The sequence below is a fragment of the Aulonocara sp. 'chitande type north' Nkhata Bay genome, linkage group LG3, assembly GCF_057382095.1.
Source record: "Aulonocara sp. 'chitande type north' Nkhata Bay isolate Kocher_YH1m ecotype deep benthic linkage group LG3, A_spYH_male_GT1.1, whole genome shotgun sequence".
Lineage (NCBI taxonomy): Eukaryota > Metazoa > Chordata > Actinopteri > Cichliformes > Cichlidae > Aulonocara > Aulonocara sp. 'chitande type north' Nkhata Bay.
The window spans coordinates 26,594,953-26,611,512 of record NC_141346.1 but is presented as its reverse complement, the minus strand read 5'-3'; the positions used below and the strand labels follow the sequence as shown (position 1 = coordinate 26,611,512).

The following is a 16,560-nucleotide window of genomic DNA, read 5'->3' as shown; positions in this document are numbered from 1 at the left end:
CAAAGCTGCTGGTATTTTACAGAAACACACTTTAGTGCAGGTACTTGTATGTACTTTTAGTGGTAACTGTGACCAGTGTGACTCCTAACTTATCATAGTTTCATGACAATCTTTACCTGAACGTAAACAATCAGCTAGCAAAGTGAAAGTAAACAACAAGTGAAACAAAACTAAACAGTGAATGAAACAGAGCAGGAACACATTCTCCAGAGAAAAGGGGAATAAAAACAGTATAATCATGTCACCATAGTGTCTCTACAACTTTACAAAGTCAGACTCAGTTCAGTACTCATGAACGTGTTCACTCTCATAGTCTTCGTGCGGTCTTTGTGGTAAATGTCTCCCCCGCGTAGAGACAGTTTAAGTTAATAACTGAAGAGAGTTCATCTTTAATGAACCCAACTGATTACAATGCAGGGCCATGTTAAACCTGGAAGCGTCTGTATGGTGACATGTACGAATGCTCTAGGTATTTAGGAAACGAACTTCAGTCCTTCATTTATTACCTCCTTTAGCAGTGAATATATTTATTCATCATTTATGAAAGGAGAGGAGAAATATCATCCCAACAACCATCTGACTATTTGATTAACAAAGCTAATGAAGTTGCACAGATTATGCATCATGTCCAGGCTATGACCTGCTGACCTGCTGTTGAATTCAGTTGCTCTACACAACTGAATTCAACAAGATGTAAAGAGATGTTTCATGAGTTGTCCAGACATACTTCCACTCTCTGAGAGTACACTGTCTTTATACTAGATGGTATAAAGTTGGTATGAAAGGGAAAATCAGCGAATGGATCTAAGAATCGTCAGCTAGAAATCGCATTAATCTCTGCTTTACTTGCTGTAAGCTACCTCTGAGCATTAAGCCACAGCCACTGTGCACCAGTCACACATTATTCTTTACTTTAAACCATTACAGTGCAGCAAACTAATCCATCAAAACATAGATAAGTGGCAGCAAAGCAACTGAGTGAACAGTAGAAGACAAAATGTGGCGGGGTGTGGTCTGCGGTGCCGCTGCAGGGGAGGCCGACACACCTGAGAGGCATCTGCAATCACACGTCGCCAACTGTTGTGATTGTGGATGGTGTGTGTCAGGCTGTGAGCTGTGGAGCAGCAGCCAACTTGGGGTGATCGTGGCTCAAGAGTTGGGAGTTCGCCTTGTAATCGGAAGGTTGCCGGTTCGAGCCCCGGCTTGGACAGTCTCGGTCGTTTTGTCCTTGGGCAAGACACTTCACCCGTTACCTACTGGTGGTGGTCAGAGGGCCCGGTGGCGCCAGTGTCCGGCAGCCTCGCCTCAGGGTGGCTGTGGCTACAATGTAGCTGCCATCACCAATGTGTGGATGACTGGATATGTAAAGCGCTATACAAATACAGGCCATTTACCAACTGTGTTTGTACAGCAACCGTGTGTGTAAAGTCTGCTGCAAAGCATGTACATGTCGTCAGGTCTGCCGTGGTTCGGTTACACTATAATATTAAAAAGAGGTAAAGAGGTTAAACACAGAATAAAACACAGATGATGTAGACAAACCAGCAGAGTGTGAGTGTGTGTGAGAGGAAAAGTATAGTATTACAAGTTCTGTATGACTGTGTGTTTAAGTTGCTTTCATCAACACTTTGGGGTTTTATTAGGTTTCGAGGTTTCTGCAGCAGGAACTCTTTTAGCCACAGATCACTGCAAAATGTCACAAGAGAGTGGTTAGAAAATTAGAAGAAGCAGAACCAGCACACTGTGTCTCAGAGCTCTACGTGTGAGCTGAACAGCTGACAGTAAATCAGCTGGTTTACAGGAACTCTCAGCTGTTGTGTAAACACCGTCACTGCTGTAAGTCTCCTGCCAGGTGTGTGATGGAAGATTTAAGATTCTTCTACTTCTCTGTGTCAGGATGATCTTAATGAATTCAAAAGTTGCATAATGTCATATTCTGTCTCCATGTAATCGTTCACATATACCACATGTTGCTGTACAAGTTTGATGGTCTGTGTTCTGTGACCATGGTGGGTAAATAACTTGTGTCTAAAAATTATTCTTGTAGGCAGACTGCTGCTGTGCTCGGTAATGTTGTTTGACCTGTTTGTAAAGGTAAAGTAAATCCTCACAAAGAAAACCTGTTTGTGTGAAAATGGATTTATTTCAGATTTGTGTAACCATCTGGTGTCAGTAAAGTGGGATCCTTTGGCTGATGTCTGCAATCGACACAGTGGTGCCTGATCGTCCTGGAAACAGGCCTCTAACCTTGTGGAGTTGAGAGATCGTGTGGTCCTCAGATCATCTCCACTGGGACTTTGAGGAACATTGTTCTTAAACAGAGAACTGAAATAAATTATTATATTTTAAAATGACTCCCTGCATGTTGACATCTCCTTGAATGCAGTCATGACCATGTGGTAGACTCCTGCTTACAGTGGTAACACTTACAGAGGAGGAGATCAAATTCTGTGTCTTATCTTTTATGAAGAAGTGGAAACATGGACCAGGATTTCAAGACCCCAAACATGGAGCAATCAGAGACTCCATGATCCCAGCCAGCTGTTTGCTGCCTCTGCCCACCATCACTGACCTGGTCCTGTACTCTCCCTGGAACTGTGCCACCACACCTGATGTAACCTATGACATTGCAACAGGAAAAATGAGGCCACAGCACAGTTTTCCACCGAAGACTTTCACTACTGTTTTTTTTTTCCCACGGTGCAATTGTTGTTCACAATTATCAACCCCTGAACCTGCTACTGGAACTCACTGAAGAAAGCTGGAGGACGCAAGATCCCAAACATCACTGTTAGACCTCTGCGGCCATATGATGGTGCATGGCAAAGATTTAAGTCTCTCTCAACAAAATATGGTCCACCAGGACGAAACCGCATCGTCATCCCGTTCATCGTCCCAGGAGAGAGAGAAAGTGTCCCGTTCTCTGTCGTTGCCTTGGCTCTGTCCCTGGTGCTCCTCTCTTCCAGGTTTAAAGCCACCGTGCACCTTGATGCCTGTCTGAGTGATAAGTCAGAAATCTGACAGGAAGTATCTGCAGGAGCAGTACTGCTGCACTGAAGACAACACTGTGATGACATGTTCACCAGATGCATTCAGTGTGAACTGGTTGGAGCGTTTTAGAAGTCTGTTTTTAATTAGATGCACTCATCCACATCTTATGGTCTTTTCAGTCTATCAGCCAGTTTCACTTCTTTAATGAAGCCTACATGAACCAGTCGCCAGAATTTTGTCAAAATTTTTGACAAAAACAGTGAAAGTTGTAAAGAGTGAAATGAAAATATTGAATAGAATGGCACAGGGCAGGATGTGTGAAGTGGAGGAGAGTAGAGTTAGTAATGTAGCGCCAGCTTGTTGGTGGTATTGTGTGATATGAACAGCAGGGTTTGTCTTGTTTATTTCACAAGGGAGAGCACTGGAGGGGAGATCCATGGGAGTCGCGATGGAGGGGAAACGTCCAGAGGCGGGCCACTGCTCCGAAAGGGAAAGTTTGCCAACACCCACAGACATGACAGTTTCTGAGAGGCTACATGTAAGCTGAACTGCTGAGAGTAAATCAGCTGGTTTACAGGAACTCTCATCTGTTGTGTAAACACACTGTCACTGCTGTAAAATCAGCTGATAAGAGGTTTAAAGTCTCCTGTCAGGTGTGTGATGGACAGTTTTAAGATTCTTCTAATTCTCTGTGTCAAGATGACCTTAATGAATTAAAAAGGTTCATATCATCATATTCTGTCTCTAATTGTTCTACTTGTTCAACTTAACTTGTGTCCATAAATGACTCTTGTTATTCTTCTTGGTCTAAAACCAGGCAGACTGCTGCTGTGCTCTGTGTTGTTGTCCGATCTGTTTCCAAAGGTAAAGTAAATCCTCACAAAGACAAACTGTGTGAAAATAGATTTATTTCAGACTTGTGTATTAATCTGGTGTCAGTGGTTGATGTAAATTATTATAATTTTAAAATGACTCCCTGTATGTTCACATCTCCCTGAATGCAGTTGTGACTGTGAGGTGGACTCCTGCTTACAGAGCTGACACGAGGAGGAGATTGAATTCTGTGTCTTATCTTTTATGAAGAAGTGGAAACATGTACCATGATTTCAAGACCCCAAAGAGCTAAACTAGCAAAAACCTAGAAAATGAACAACCTCTACTGTGTTTGTATCTCTGCCTTCACAGGTTGGTATGAATGAGCCTCACAGAGCTGCTGCTGGAACCTTAATTTGTTTACTTTCATAGAGTGAGAATGGCTGTTAAAAACAAAAACTATTGATAATATAAATAATCCACATGACGCAGTGAATTTTACTTTAAGATTTTTTTTCTTTCGTTTTCTTTGTGTAAATAACGGGGATTACCCTGGTGTCTGTGCTTTCACTTTCATCATGTTTTTATTTGCCTGTGATCTTGATTCAGGCTACATAAAGATCGCTGAACACCTCGCATGATCAGATTCCTTCACACACTCACTTGTGCTCTCCAAGGCAGGTAAGGAAACAGTCTGATTCAGACTGAAAGTTTAACGTCTTCATGTGTGGTGATTGTTGTTGCCGCTTTCATTGGTGATCTATGTGATCCACTCTGTACATACTTTATATCATAGTTTGATTATTGATCAGCAGACTTTATGAAGGCTTCAGTTTAACAAGCTGGTGACATTCAATTGTTCACAGAGGTTTTCTGTCATTCAGCTAAACTCAAAAATCAGGTGGACAAAATAATAGAAACAGTGTAAATCTGAGTGGGCGTGTCTTTGTTCACTTTGAAGATCTTTAAAACAGAATAATATCACTGAGCTACAGCTACACTTGACTTATGGTTGTTCTTCAGGTCGCAGGAGGAGGAGCTGCTTTGTGTTCCTGAGCTGATTATCAACTGAATATGGACAAAGACGAACTCGAACTCATCATGGCTCTGAGAGCCATGGCTTTTTTAGAGGCGATGGAAATGCAAGCGGAAATTCTGTGAGTCTCTCACGAACAAATTTATTTGGAAGATAATAAAGATTTTCATATTTCAGTCACTGTACAATGAAGAAACCTATTTAAATTAATTGTGTCTAAATCCACTTTTTGAATGGGGCTTTTTGAACATTATGGGGTGGTGGAGATTTGAAGCTCTGACAGAAATCAAATGAACATGAATCCAGTTTTAAAAGAAAAAGGAGAAAGAGAGCTGAGTGATAAACCTGAGGTCATACCTGCCTCCATTTTATTTTTTACATGAAATCTTTCCTCACAGAGTTTGTTATAATTATAGCAAATCTTCTGTTAATATCAATCAAGCTTTTATTCGTCACATGCAGGTTGCCCTGCAGTGAAATGGGACCCCCCCCCCCCCCCCCGACCGTACATATATAACACAAACATTACATGGGGATACAGGTCGGAGATTGGTAGAATCAGAAAAACATTGAAATATACACTACAGTGGGGAAAGTACAAGAGGAAAAAAAGAGACCCCTACTCATGCTATGCTTCCATGGTAGGACAGCATGAGAACAGGAAACAAAAAAAACTCCTCTGCACAAAAAGCACATAAATGTCCACAGCACAACATTGTGAAGACATGACAAGCCACAGGGGTGGGAGGGGGGTGAGGGGTAATCCGAAGCGAACACAGCAGCCGCCCCGCACAGCGCTACCATTCCAGCGCGGCACGCAGACCCGCCGTGTTCCCTCGCAGGAAACAAGCATCGAAGGCGTTGGGAAGGGAGGGGGGATGAGTGCGTGCTTATCAGTGTAAGTGTATGTGTGTGCGTGTCCATAGTTCAGCTGAGACAGTGTCCTTCGGCCTATCAGGCTAAGTAAACAGTCCTCCAGCCGATCCAGGTGTCCTTCATGGGATGGGAAGAATAGTCATCACACAGTCGTTATCAGGGAGTTGTTTTGGTGGGCTCCAGCCTTGGGCCTGAGCAGCTGGCGCCGTGGTGTCCAAATGTAGAATATTGTTGATTTCTCCTAATAGTATGTAGTAGAGATGGACCGATCCGATATTACGTATCGGTATCGGTCCGATACTGACCTAAATTACTGGATCGGATATCGGAGAAAAATAAAAAATGTAATCCGATCCATTAAATATCACGAAAGCACCTCACAAAACTTGCAACACACCGTAACTCACCTCAGAACGTTAGCACGTCGGAGCAGTATGCATCACGTGATAGAGCGGCTGTGGCATGCGGGACCTGTCGGTGGTCTGGATAGCATGTGGAGCTTCGCTAGCAACCCGGCATTTCATCTCCGACAAAGTTATCCCGAGAGAAGTAAAGCAAGCGTGTAAGTCCATCTCTGAATGTTTGTAAAGCATTCCTGCGTTAAGCTTAACGAGCGACTGCCTCTCGCTCTCCTGCTGCTACTTCAATCGTGAAACTGATCAGCTGATCGGCTTTTCTGTCGCGAGTCCTTCTCTCTTCTTTGTTGTTGGTCCACTTTGCGCCAGAAAGAGGAAACCAGCGGCTGAACAACAGCAGCACGTTTAAGCTTGATAAGCTGTTGTTAGAATTTATTTAATATTACTTTCTACACCAGGAGCTTTTTCTATGTAGCTGACGCTGGTAACTGTGCAGGGGCGGATCTAGCAAAGTTTAGCCAGGGGGGCCGATAGGGCATTAACAGGGAAAAGGGGGCACAAAGACATACTTTTCTTTCTTATTCTCATTTAAAATGTCTAGCTTTTAATAAATAATTATCTGACACCCAAAGTTTTAATTTGATGTAAAATGAATAGAAGTCAATTACTGTATATAGTGACTATTAAGTCTAATATATATACCAATACCCTAGTAAGCTATAGTACTTTTTTCTTTGGGAAGGTACCATCTGTGCAGTCTGCAATTTTGTTGAAGAAAGATGTTGAATCTATTTAATATTTCTTGAAAAATAATTGATTTCTGTGCATTTTTTTTTCACACTGCATCAAATTAAGGTTGATTACGTCGATTAAGCATCATGAGGTGGAGCGTGAGGGGTGGTTCCCTATTTTTTATTTATTTATGTTGTTGCTGGGAGTTGGAACCCTATTAGTTAGGTTGCTTAATATTTACGCTAAGTACTCTTTAAAATACCAGAATAGGGAGGATGGTGTAGGTTTAAGTTTATTAGATTGATCAGTATTGCTGAACTATGAATTTTTTTTTTTTGCATACAGGTATAACAGAATAGCTTTAGTGTAGTTGTTGTTTTAAACTTGAGTATGAACTTGCAGACTTGCAAAATGCAGCAAGATATTTTAAAAAACAGTTTTGTTGATTAAAAAACACTATATCGGATTCATATCGGTATCGGCAGATATCCAAATTTATGATATCGGTATCGGTATCGGACATAAAAAAGTGGTATCGTGCCATCTCTAGTATGTAGAGTCACGACTTCTGCAGGTCTTTTATCTGTGGTTCACTGCAGAAGTTTAATGTAGTGATTAGAAGTGAAACTCAGCTAAAGTCAAACTCTATAGTGACAGGCTGGACATTCTGTCTGTCACAGGGTGGCAGAAAACTTTTATGATTAAAAATATCACAACAGATCTGCATATGTGTGCTCATTAGGGTTGCAACAATACACAAAATTCACGGTTCGGTTCGATACTTTGGTGTCACGGTTCGATACTTTTTCGATACAAAAAAATGTTCATGCCTTTTTAATTTGTCATTTATTAAATTTTCACGGCACATTCCACACCACATCTCTGTGCGTTCATCATTTGTTTGAAGCCAGCTCACCTCCTGCAACTACTTTTCCGAGAATACGTGCTTCTTTTGTGGTCCGGACTCCTTCTGACATTTCTTTGGAGGTGGAGGAACATCACAGTAATTGCTTAAAGGAGCTTGCTTCTTCGACATCTTTAAGAGTTCTAAACAAATGTCTGTCCTCCTCCTGAAAATCTTATGTATGCAAACACGCATTGCAACTTCTTATCTTGTGCCCATTTTTTATTTTGACAGCGAATGCGCACCTGCGGACCACTTATGTGCAGCCCTGGTTATTTCGCTTGTCATATTGCAGCCACAGAAATTCTTTTGTCCATGAAACTATAAAGCTGCACTTTCTTTTTGCCTTATAGTCTGATTTGTCATAACTTTTCCGTTTTGTGGTAAGCTTTTCTTTGGCTGTCACTTCTTCACCCTATTTGGCTCAGCAGAACTAAAATATTGTAGCGAGCTCAGACAAGGAGGAGACGGAGGTGTCGTTTGGTCTTGCTTCCCGTGAGCTAGCCAGGGAGCACAGCCGTTTATTGACATCTGCAGAAGAACACTGCCGCTAGCTAACTGCTCAGCGCGGCAACCGCACAGCAACAACAACAACAACAACACACAGGGCGCCCTCTGACCTCGGAAGGACACATCGTTGTAGCGACAGGGCGTCACCCGTCACTATGGCAACATAAACAAAACATAACTGTACAAACAGAACCCCGAACAGCCCTGACCCGCTACATAGCCCCCCACCTAAGGGGTCAGTCGTCCCCGACGACCCCATTACTCCACACAAAGTCCTGCAAATGTCCAGGTGCCTTCTTTTGGCGCACCGGCCGGTCACGACCGGCGGGAGAAAAGTCACTCGGGTCAGAACATGGGGTGCCACCATCATCCCACTTCTGACACCAATGTGGCGAGCTCAGACAAGGAGGAGACGGAGGTGTCGTTTGGTCTTGCTTCCCGTGAGCTAGCCAGGGAGCACAGCCGTTTATTGACATCTGCAGAAGAACACTGCCGCCAGCTAACTGCTCAGCGCGGCAACAGCACAGCAACAACAACAACAACAACACACAGGGCGCCCGGCAACAGCACAGCAACAACAACAACAACAACACACAGGGCGCCCTCTGACCCCGGAAGGACACACCGTCGCAGCGAGAGGGCGTCACCCGTCACTATGGCAACATAAACAAAACATAACTGTACAAACAGAACCCTGAACAGCCCTGACCCGCTACAATATATATCCTGCTGCTTTTACACACGCACTCACATAACGCTCAGCGTTTCTCTGCGCGATCAACCTCTCACATATTTAAGCTTGCTGCGGGAGATTTCACTTGTCATGTTTGCAAAGTAAGCTAACGATTAATAAGACGATGTCAGAGGAATTGGTGCGCAAATTATCATCACTCACCAATCAGTGCTGTCGCTCTCTATACACAGTTCGCACAATTGCAAAGTGAAAGCAAAAAAACAGCGCAAATTCAAACGCGATTTCAATATGTCACATATTGGCAGTGGCTCACCGATGCCAATGACATAATTACCCAGCTACATTTCCGAAAGAATGCAAAAGCATTGACATATATTTTTCCTTCCTATGGTAGCCCGACGGGCAGGGAAGAGATAGATTTTGGCAGCCCGACTGGAAAAATCGCTAGCCCCGTGATGTCGGGCCTGCAATTTTGCGAGCCCTGTATCTGATTGAGGAATCACTCATCTTTGGAAAAGAGAGTTTATTACAGAGAAATGGCTCTTTCCAAAATAAAAACTATACTATACGCTTCTTCTGGGCTATATTCTCAGCAGCATATTAAACATATCAGGTCCCCATAAGAAGAATCATGTGCTAACGGCTGTCTAAATGACTCGGGTAAAGTTTGTAGCATGCGTGCTTGTTGTTTTTGTCTGCTTCCACTTGTCTTTGCACTAGGATGATGTCGGTTTAAATGTGCAGTCATATTTGTTGTGTTCCCACTAGTGCTGTCAGCGTAAATCTCGTTGAAATGACATTAACGCCACAACACGGCAAATCTCCGTTAACGAGCTACCGCGGATCGCCGCGGATCGCCCGTGCATGGGGCTAGACGGCCAACACGTTAACGAGCTAACTGCGCTAACACACTAGCTCCCACCCATGTAATTGAGCATTGCGTGGCACATCCAACATACTATTTTACTTTAGTCCATGACGCGCTTACCTTCAGGGTCATACGTCACATGAAAACCAAAATAGTTCCAAAAGCCAGATCTGAATGAGGGTGGGGGAGGTTCAATTTGCCATGTTGCAAGGAGAGCTTAACTTCTGTCTCGCTAGCTTGCCCTGCGCTCAGTGAATCTGCGGTCGACTACTCCGCATAGGCTGCACTGTCGAGCGCAGATCCACTGAGCGCTCAACACAGACAGCATCGTCAGAAGGAAAATTGATAAAACAAATTAAAAATTTATTTTGTATTGTTCATACATATGCGTACCGAACCGAAAGCACTGTATCGAACGGTTCAATATCGATACGAGTATTGTTGCTCCCCTAGTGCTCATATATGACCTCACTCTCTTTAGTATCACAGTGATCCAGTCAAAGCTTTCTGCACTTGCTAAAAAAGGATTTATTTTTTTTGTTGTTTTATAAAAGGAAAAGGCTGGCTGATGCGTGTCGCCCTGAAAGTCCCAGGAGCTCTGCTGAAAGGAAAAGATTAATAAACCTTGCAATAGAGAACTGCAAAGACGAAACTGTCCTGCAGTGGCTGAGAGAAAATTCAGAGTCTGGCACCTTCAGAAAACTCTCAGACATGTTTGATTTCCTGAAAAGTAAAATTGATGAGGAAGAAAAGAAGAACCATGATGACACTGTTGACATAATCTTTGTGGCACATGGAGCAATCAGAGACTCCATGATCCCAGCCAGCTGTTTGCTGCCTCTGCCCACCATCACTGACCTGGTCCTGTACTCTCCCTGGAACTGTGCCACCACACCTGAAGTGACCTATGGCATTGCAACAGGGAAAATGAGGCCACAGCACAGAGTTTTTTACCGTAATCTTCCACTACCGTTTTTTTTCCATAGTGTAACTGTTGTTTACAAACAGCAACCCCCAAACCTGCCAAACTACTGGAACTCACTGAAGAAAGTGGGAGGACGCATGATCCCAAACATCAGTGTTAGACCTCTGGAGGAAGATGATGGCGTGTGGGAAAGATTTAAGTCTCTCTCAACAAAATATGGCCCACCAGGAAGAAACCACATCGTCATCCCGTTCATCGTCCCAGGAGAGAGTGAAAGTGTCCCATTCTCTGTTGTTGCCTTGGCTCTGTCCCTGGTGCTCCTCTCCTCCAGGTTTAAAGCCACCGTGCACCTTGATACCTGTCTGAGTGATAAGTCTACAGGACAGAAATCTGACAGGAAGTATCTGCAGGAGCAGTACTACTGCACTGAAGACAACACTGGGATGACCTGCTCACCAGATGCCTTCGATGTGAACTGGTGGGATTATTTTAAAAGTCTATTTAATGCATTCCATCCACATCTTATCATCTTTTCTGTGTCTGTTTTTAAAAAGCTGTTCCGGAAACATCAAACTATAAAAACAATTGTTTTATTTGTTGTTGTTGTTTTTCTTGCTGAGGTCAGATTTAAAAAGAAAGTCACACAGAAGTCGTATTAGAACATATGTTTGAGTTTAATTACAATTGCAGATGCTTCCAGTAATTTAAAGGTGTCTGCTGTCTATCAGCCAGTTTCACTTCTTTAATGAAGCCTACATGAACCAGTCTCCAGATTGTTTTGCACTTTAATGCACTTTATTTTCTAGTTTAGCTCCATGCTGAGCTTCCGCAGGTCTATTAGCCATGGTTCACTGCAGAAGTTCAATGTAGTGATTAGAAGTCTATAATGACAGGCTGGACATGTTGTCTATCACAGGATGGTAGGAAGTATTTTATGATTAAAAATATCACAACAGAACTAAACAGTTGGGGTTGGGTAACCCAGGGTACCCAGTTGGGTAACCCAGTCAAAGATGTCTGCACTCACTAATTTGTGTCTGTGTGTCTGTTTGTTTGTTTTTCTAAAAGGGAAATGCTGAAAAAATTAATAAACCTTGCAACAGAAAACTGCAAAGATGAAACTGTCCTGCAGTGGCTGAGAGAAGATTCAGAGTCTGGCACCTTCAGAAAACTCTCAGACATGTTTGATTTCCTGAAAAGTAAAATTGATGAGGAAGAAAAGAAGAACCACAGAGACACTGTTGACATAATCTTTGTGGCACATGGATCAATCACAGACTCCCAGATCCCAGCCAAGTGTTTGCTGCCTCTGCCCACCATCACTGACCTGGTCCTGTACTCTCCCTGGAACTGTGCCACCACACCTGATGTAACCTATGGCATTGCAACAGGGAAAATGAGGCCACAGCACAGAGTTTTTTACCGTAGAAAAGAAAAAGGCGACAAGATTCCTCTTGACAAATATCAACCCATGAATCTGCCAAACTGCTGGAACTCACTGAAGAAAGCTGGAGGACGGAAGATCCCAAACATCATTGTGAGCCCTCTGAAGGAAGATGATGGTACGTGGAAAACATTTAAGTCTCTCTCATCAAAATATGGTCCACCAGGACGAAACCGAATCGTCATCCCGTTCATCCTCCCAGGAGAGAGAGAAAGTGTCCCGTTCTCTGTCGTCTGCTTGGCTCTGTCCCTGGTGCTCCTCTCCTCCAGGTTTAAAGCCACCGTGCACCTTGATACCTGTCTGAGTGATCAGTCTACAGGACAGAAATCTGACAGGAAGTATCTGCAGGAGCAGTACTGCTGCACTGAAGACAACACTGTGATGACATGTTCACCAGATGCATTCAGTGTGAACTGGTTGGATCGTTTTAAGAGTCTGTTGAGTTAAATACACTCAATCGACATCTTATCATCTTTTCTGTGTTAAATGTTTTAAAACTGTTTCAGAAACATTAAACCACAAAAACAGTTTCATTGTTAGTTTGAAAAAAGAAACCCACACAGGACTCATGTTGAACATATGTTTGAGTTTAATTACAATCACAGATGTTTCCAGTAGTTCAAAGTAGCCTTCAGTCTATCAGCCAGTTTCACTTCTTTAATGAAGCCTACATGAATCAGAATCAGAATACTTTATTGATCCCTAGGGGAATTTATTTAATTATTACATGAATCACTCTCCAGATTTTTGTGCACTTTAAGCTGTTTGTGTTGTTGCTGCTTTTCCTCAGAGCTCAGGCTGGACTTCAGTGTACAGACTGTCTTATACTTTATCCTGACAGAAAAGAGTACACAGCACTTTATTGTCTAGTTTAGCTCCACACTGACATGGAGGTAAATCTCTCTGTGTAATTTAAAGATATCACCTGTATTTATCTATTTTTTTATGATGAAATCAAACTACATTTTGGATTCTTGTATCGTTTGTACTTTCTTGACTTTTTATATCAATGTAGTTTAAAACATAATGACTTTAATTCATTGCTGGGATGTGACTGAAGCAGAGTCACATGTGATAAAATCCACTGCTCTTTATGGAGCTCACAGGTGGACGTGAGTTTCAATCAGCAGGCATTATGAAAATGAATGACCTGTGAAAATGAAGCAGAAATTAAACTTTAATCAATGAGCACTTTATCACCAGAAGCATCGACTCATCTGCTTCTCAGTGACATTTAGAGATTATATACAAAACACAAAGGTAATAAGAAATAGACAAACTGAATGTCCATTATGTGTGTACCTTTACAGATAAACTCTCATGTTTTTTAAATATATATATTCATTTTCCTCTTTATCCAACAAAGTTGACTCTCTTCATGTGGTTGCAGCATTTTCAGTGTGAGAAACTTTCCCTCCTTGAAGTGACTTCTTCATCCTTATAAACACTGCAGCTGTATAGTGATTGAAACCAGCACCACACTGAGCCAGTTTTATGAATGTGAAAAATGGGAGTGGACATCCCTAAGACGAGAATCCCATCAGCTTACACTGCTGTGTATAACTCCTGGTCTCTCATCAATAGTCATAGCAGCTTGCATATTAACGATCAAATGAGCAGAATCAACTTTCTGAGATTTGCTTACCTGGGTTATTGAGCATGCATCTCTTAGTTGTTTCAAAGGACAAAAACAGTGAATATTTGTTTGAGAATAAAATGAAAATGTTGAATAGAATGAAAGTAATAAAACAAAGATGAAAGAGGAAGAAAATGGTTTGTGTTCCTGTGTCCTGACTGGTTCTAACACACAGGTGTATATGAATGTTTACAATAAGAATAAATCAGAAAAAGATAAACAGTGATGTAAATCAGATGATTTATGGGAAACTGTAGTCTGCAGGACTTACTGATGCACTTTAGACCATAACGTAAAACTCAGTTACAAACTTGTGTTAGTGTATAGATGTGTATATAGATATATAGACAGATTGATGATTTTGCTATTATTTTTATTTCATCACAAAGCTTTTATTTCTATCCAGTGATCTTCAACTCATGTCAGATGGTTCAAACACTACTGTTAGATCAAAGCTGCTGGTATTTTACAGAAACACACTTTAGTGCAGGTACTTGTATGTACTTTTAGTGGTGACTGTGACCAGTGTGACTCCTAACTTATCATAGTTTCATGACAATCTTTACCTGAACGTAAACAATCAGCTAGCAAAGTGAAAGTAAACAACAAGTGAAACAAAACGAAACAGTGAATGAAACAGAGCAGGAACACATTCTCCAGAGAAAAAGGGGAATAAAAACTTTATAATCATGTCACCATAGTGTCTCTACAACTTTACAAAGTCAGACTCAGTTCAGTACTCATGAACGTGTTCACTCTCATAGTCTTCGTGCGGTCTTTGTGGTAAATGTCTCCCCCGCGTAGAGACAGTTTAAGTTAATAACTGAAGAGAGTTCATCTTTAATGAACCCAACTGATTACAATGCAGGGCCATGTTAAACCTGGAAGCGTCTGTATGGTGACATGTACGAATGCTCTAGGTATTTAGGAAAAGACCTTCAGTCCTTCATTTATTACCTCCTTTAGCAGTGAATATATTTATTCATCATTTATGAAAGGAGAGGAGAAATATCATCCCAACAACCATCTGACTATTTGATTAACAAAGCTAATGAAGTTGCACAGATTATGCATCATGTCCAGGCTATGACCTGCTGACCTGCTGTTGAATTCAGTTGCTCTACACAACTGAATTCAACAAGATGTAAAGAGATGTTTCATGAGTTGTCCAGACATACTTCCACTCTCTGAGAGTACACTGTCTTTATACTAGATGGTATAAAGTTGGTATGAAAGGGAAAATCAGCGAATGGATCTAAGAATCGTCAGCTAGAAATCGCATTAATCTCTGCTTTACTTGCTGTAAGCTACCTCTGAGCATTAAGCCACAGCCACTGTGCACCAGTCACACATTATTCTTTACTTTAAACCATTACAGTGCAGCAAACTAATCCATCAAAACATAGATAAGTGGCAGCAAAGCAACTGAGTGAACAGTAGAAGACAAAATGTGGCGGGGTGTGGTCTGCGGTGCCGCTGCAGGGGAGGCCGACACACCTGAGAGGCATCTGCAATCACACGTCGCCAACTGTTGTGATTGTGGATGGTGTGTGTCAGGCTGTGAGCTGTGGAGCAGCAGCCAACTTGGGGTGATCGTGGCTCAAGAGCTGGGAGTTTGCCTTGTAATCAGAAGGTTGCCGGTTCGAGCCCCGGCTTGGACAGTCTCGGTCGTTTTGTCCTTGGGCAAGACACTTCACCCGTTACCTACTGGTGGTGGTCAGAGGGCCCGGTGGCGCCAGTGTCCGGCAGCCTCCCCTCAGGGTGGCTGTGGCTACAATGTAGCTTGTCATCACCAATGTGTGGATGACTGGATATGTAAAGCGCTATACAAATACAGGCCATTTACCAACTGTGTTTGTACAGCAACCGTGTGTGTAAAGTCTGCTGCAAAGCATGTACATGTCGTCAGGTCTGCCGTGGTTCGGTTACACTATAATATTAAAAAGAGGTAAAGAGGTTAAACACAGAATAAAACACAGATGATGTAGACAAACCAGCAGAGTGTGAGTGTGTGTGAGAGGAAAAGTATAGTATTAAAAGTTCTGTATGACTGTGTGTTTAAGTTGCTTTCATCAACACTTTGGGGTTTTATTAGGTTTCGAGGTTTCTGCAGCAGGAACTCTTTTAGCCACAGATCACTGCAAAATGTCACAAGAGAGTGGTTAGAAAATTAGAAGAAGCAGAACCAGCACACTGTGTCTCAGAGCTCTACATGTGAGCTGAACAGCTGACAGTAAATCAGCTGGTTTACAGGAACTCTCAGCTGTTGTGTAAACACCGTCACTGCTGTAAGTCTCCTGCCAGGTGTGTGATGGAAGATTTAAGATTCTTCTACTTCTCTGTGTCAGGATGATCTTAATGAATTCAAAAGTTCCATAATGTCATATTCTGTCTCCATGTAATCGTTCACATATACCACATGTTGCTGTACAAGTTTGATGGTCTGTGTTCTGTGACCATGGTGGGTAAATAACTTGTGTCTAAAAATTATTCTTGTAGGCAGACTGCTGCTGTGCTCGGTAATGTTGTTTGACCTGTTTGTAAAGGTAAAGTAAATCCTCACAAAGAAAACCTGTTTGTGTGAAAATGGATTTATTTCAGATTTGTGTAACCATCTGGTGTCAGTAAAGTGGGATCCTTTGGCTGATGTCTGCAATCGACACAGTGGTGCCTGATCGTCCTGGAAACAGGCCTCTAAGCTTGTGTAGTTGAGAAATTGTGTGGTCCTCAGATCATCTCCACTGGGACTTTGAGGAACATTGTTCTTAAACAGAG

At 42.3% G+C, this 16,560-nt stretch overlaps 1 protein-coding gene and 1 pseudogene across 1 annotated transcript; both read left to right on the top strand.

The window, feature by feature from the left end:
- Positions 1-2,464: 2,464 nt before the first annotated feature.
- On the top strand, positions 2,465-4,876 carry LOC147334877 (uncharacterized; annotated as a pseudogene).
- LOC147334876 (uncharacterized) lies at positions 4,842-12,624 on the top strand. The gene is made up of 3 exons (XM_086286891.1): positions 4,842-4,961; positions 10,335-11,183; positions 11,774-12,624. Exons 1-3 carry the CDS (start codon positions 4,879-4,881, stop codon positions 12,594-12,596), a joined length of 1,755 nt encoding a protein of 584 aa, XP_086143017.1. The 5' UTR covers positions 4,842-4,878; the 3' UTR covers positions 12,597-12,624.
- Positions 12,625-16,560: the final 3,936 nt, after the last annotated feature.

What these genes read in the sequence shown, in the direction of transcription:
- LOC147334876 (XM_086286891.1), top strand. Translation starts at nt 4,879, where the DNA reads ATGGACAAAGACGAACTCGAACTCATCATGGCTCTGAGAGCCATGGCT. An exon ending in GAAATGCAAGCGGAAATTCT is followed by an intron (nt 4,962 to 10,334) that starts GTGAGTCTCTCA and finishes GTTTTATAAAAG; the next exon opens with GAAAAGGCTGGCTGATGCGT. An exon ending in GATGCCTTCGATGTGAACTG is followed by an intron (nt 11,184 to 11,773) that starts GTGGGATTATTT and finishes TTTTTCTAAAAG; the next exon opens with GGAAATGCTGAAAAAATTAA.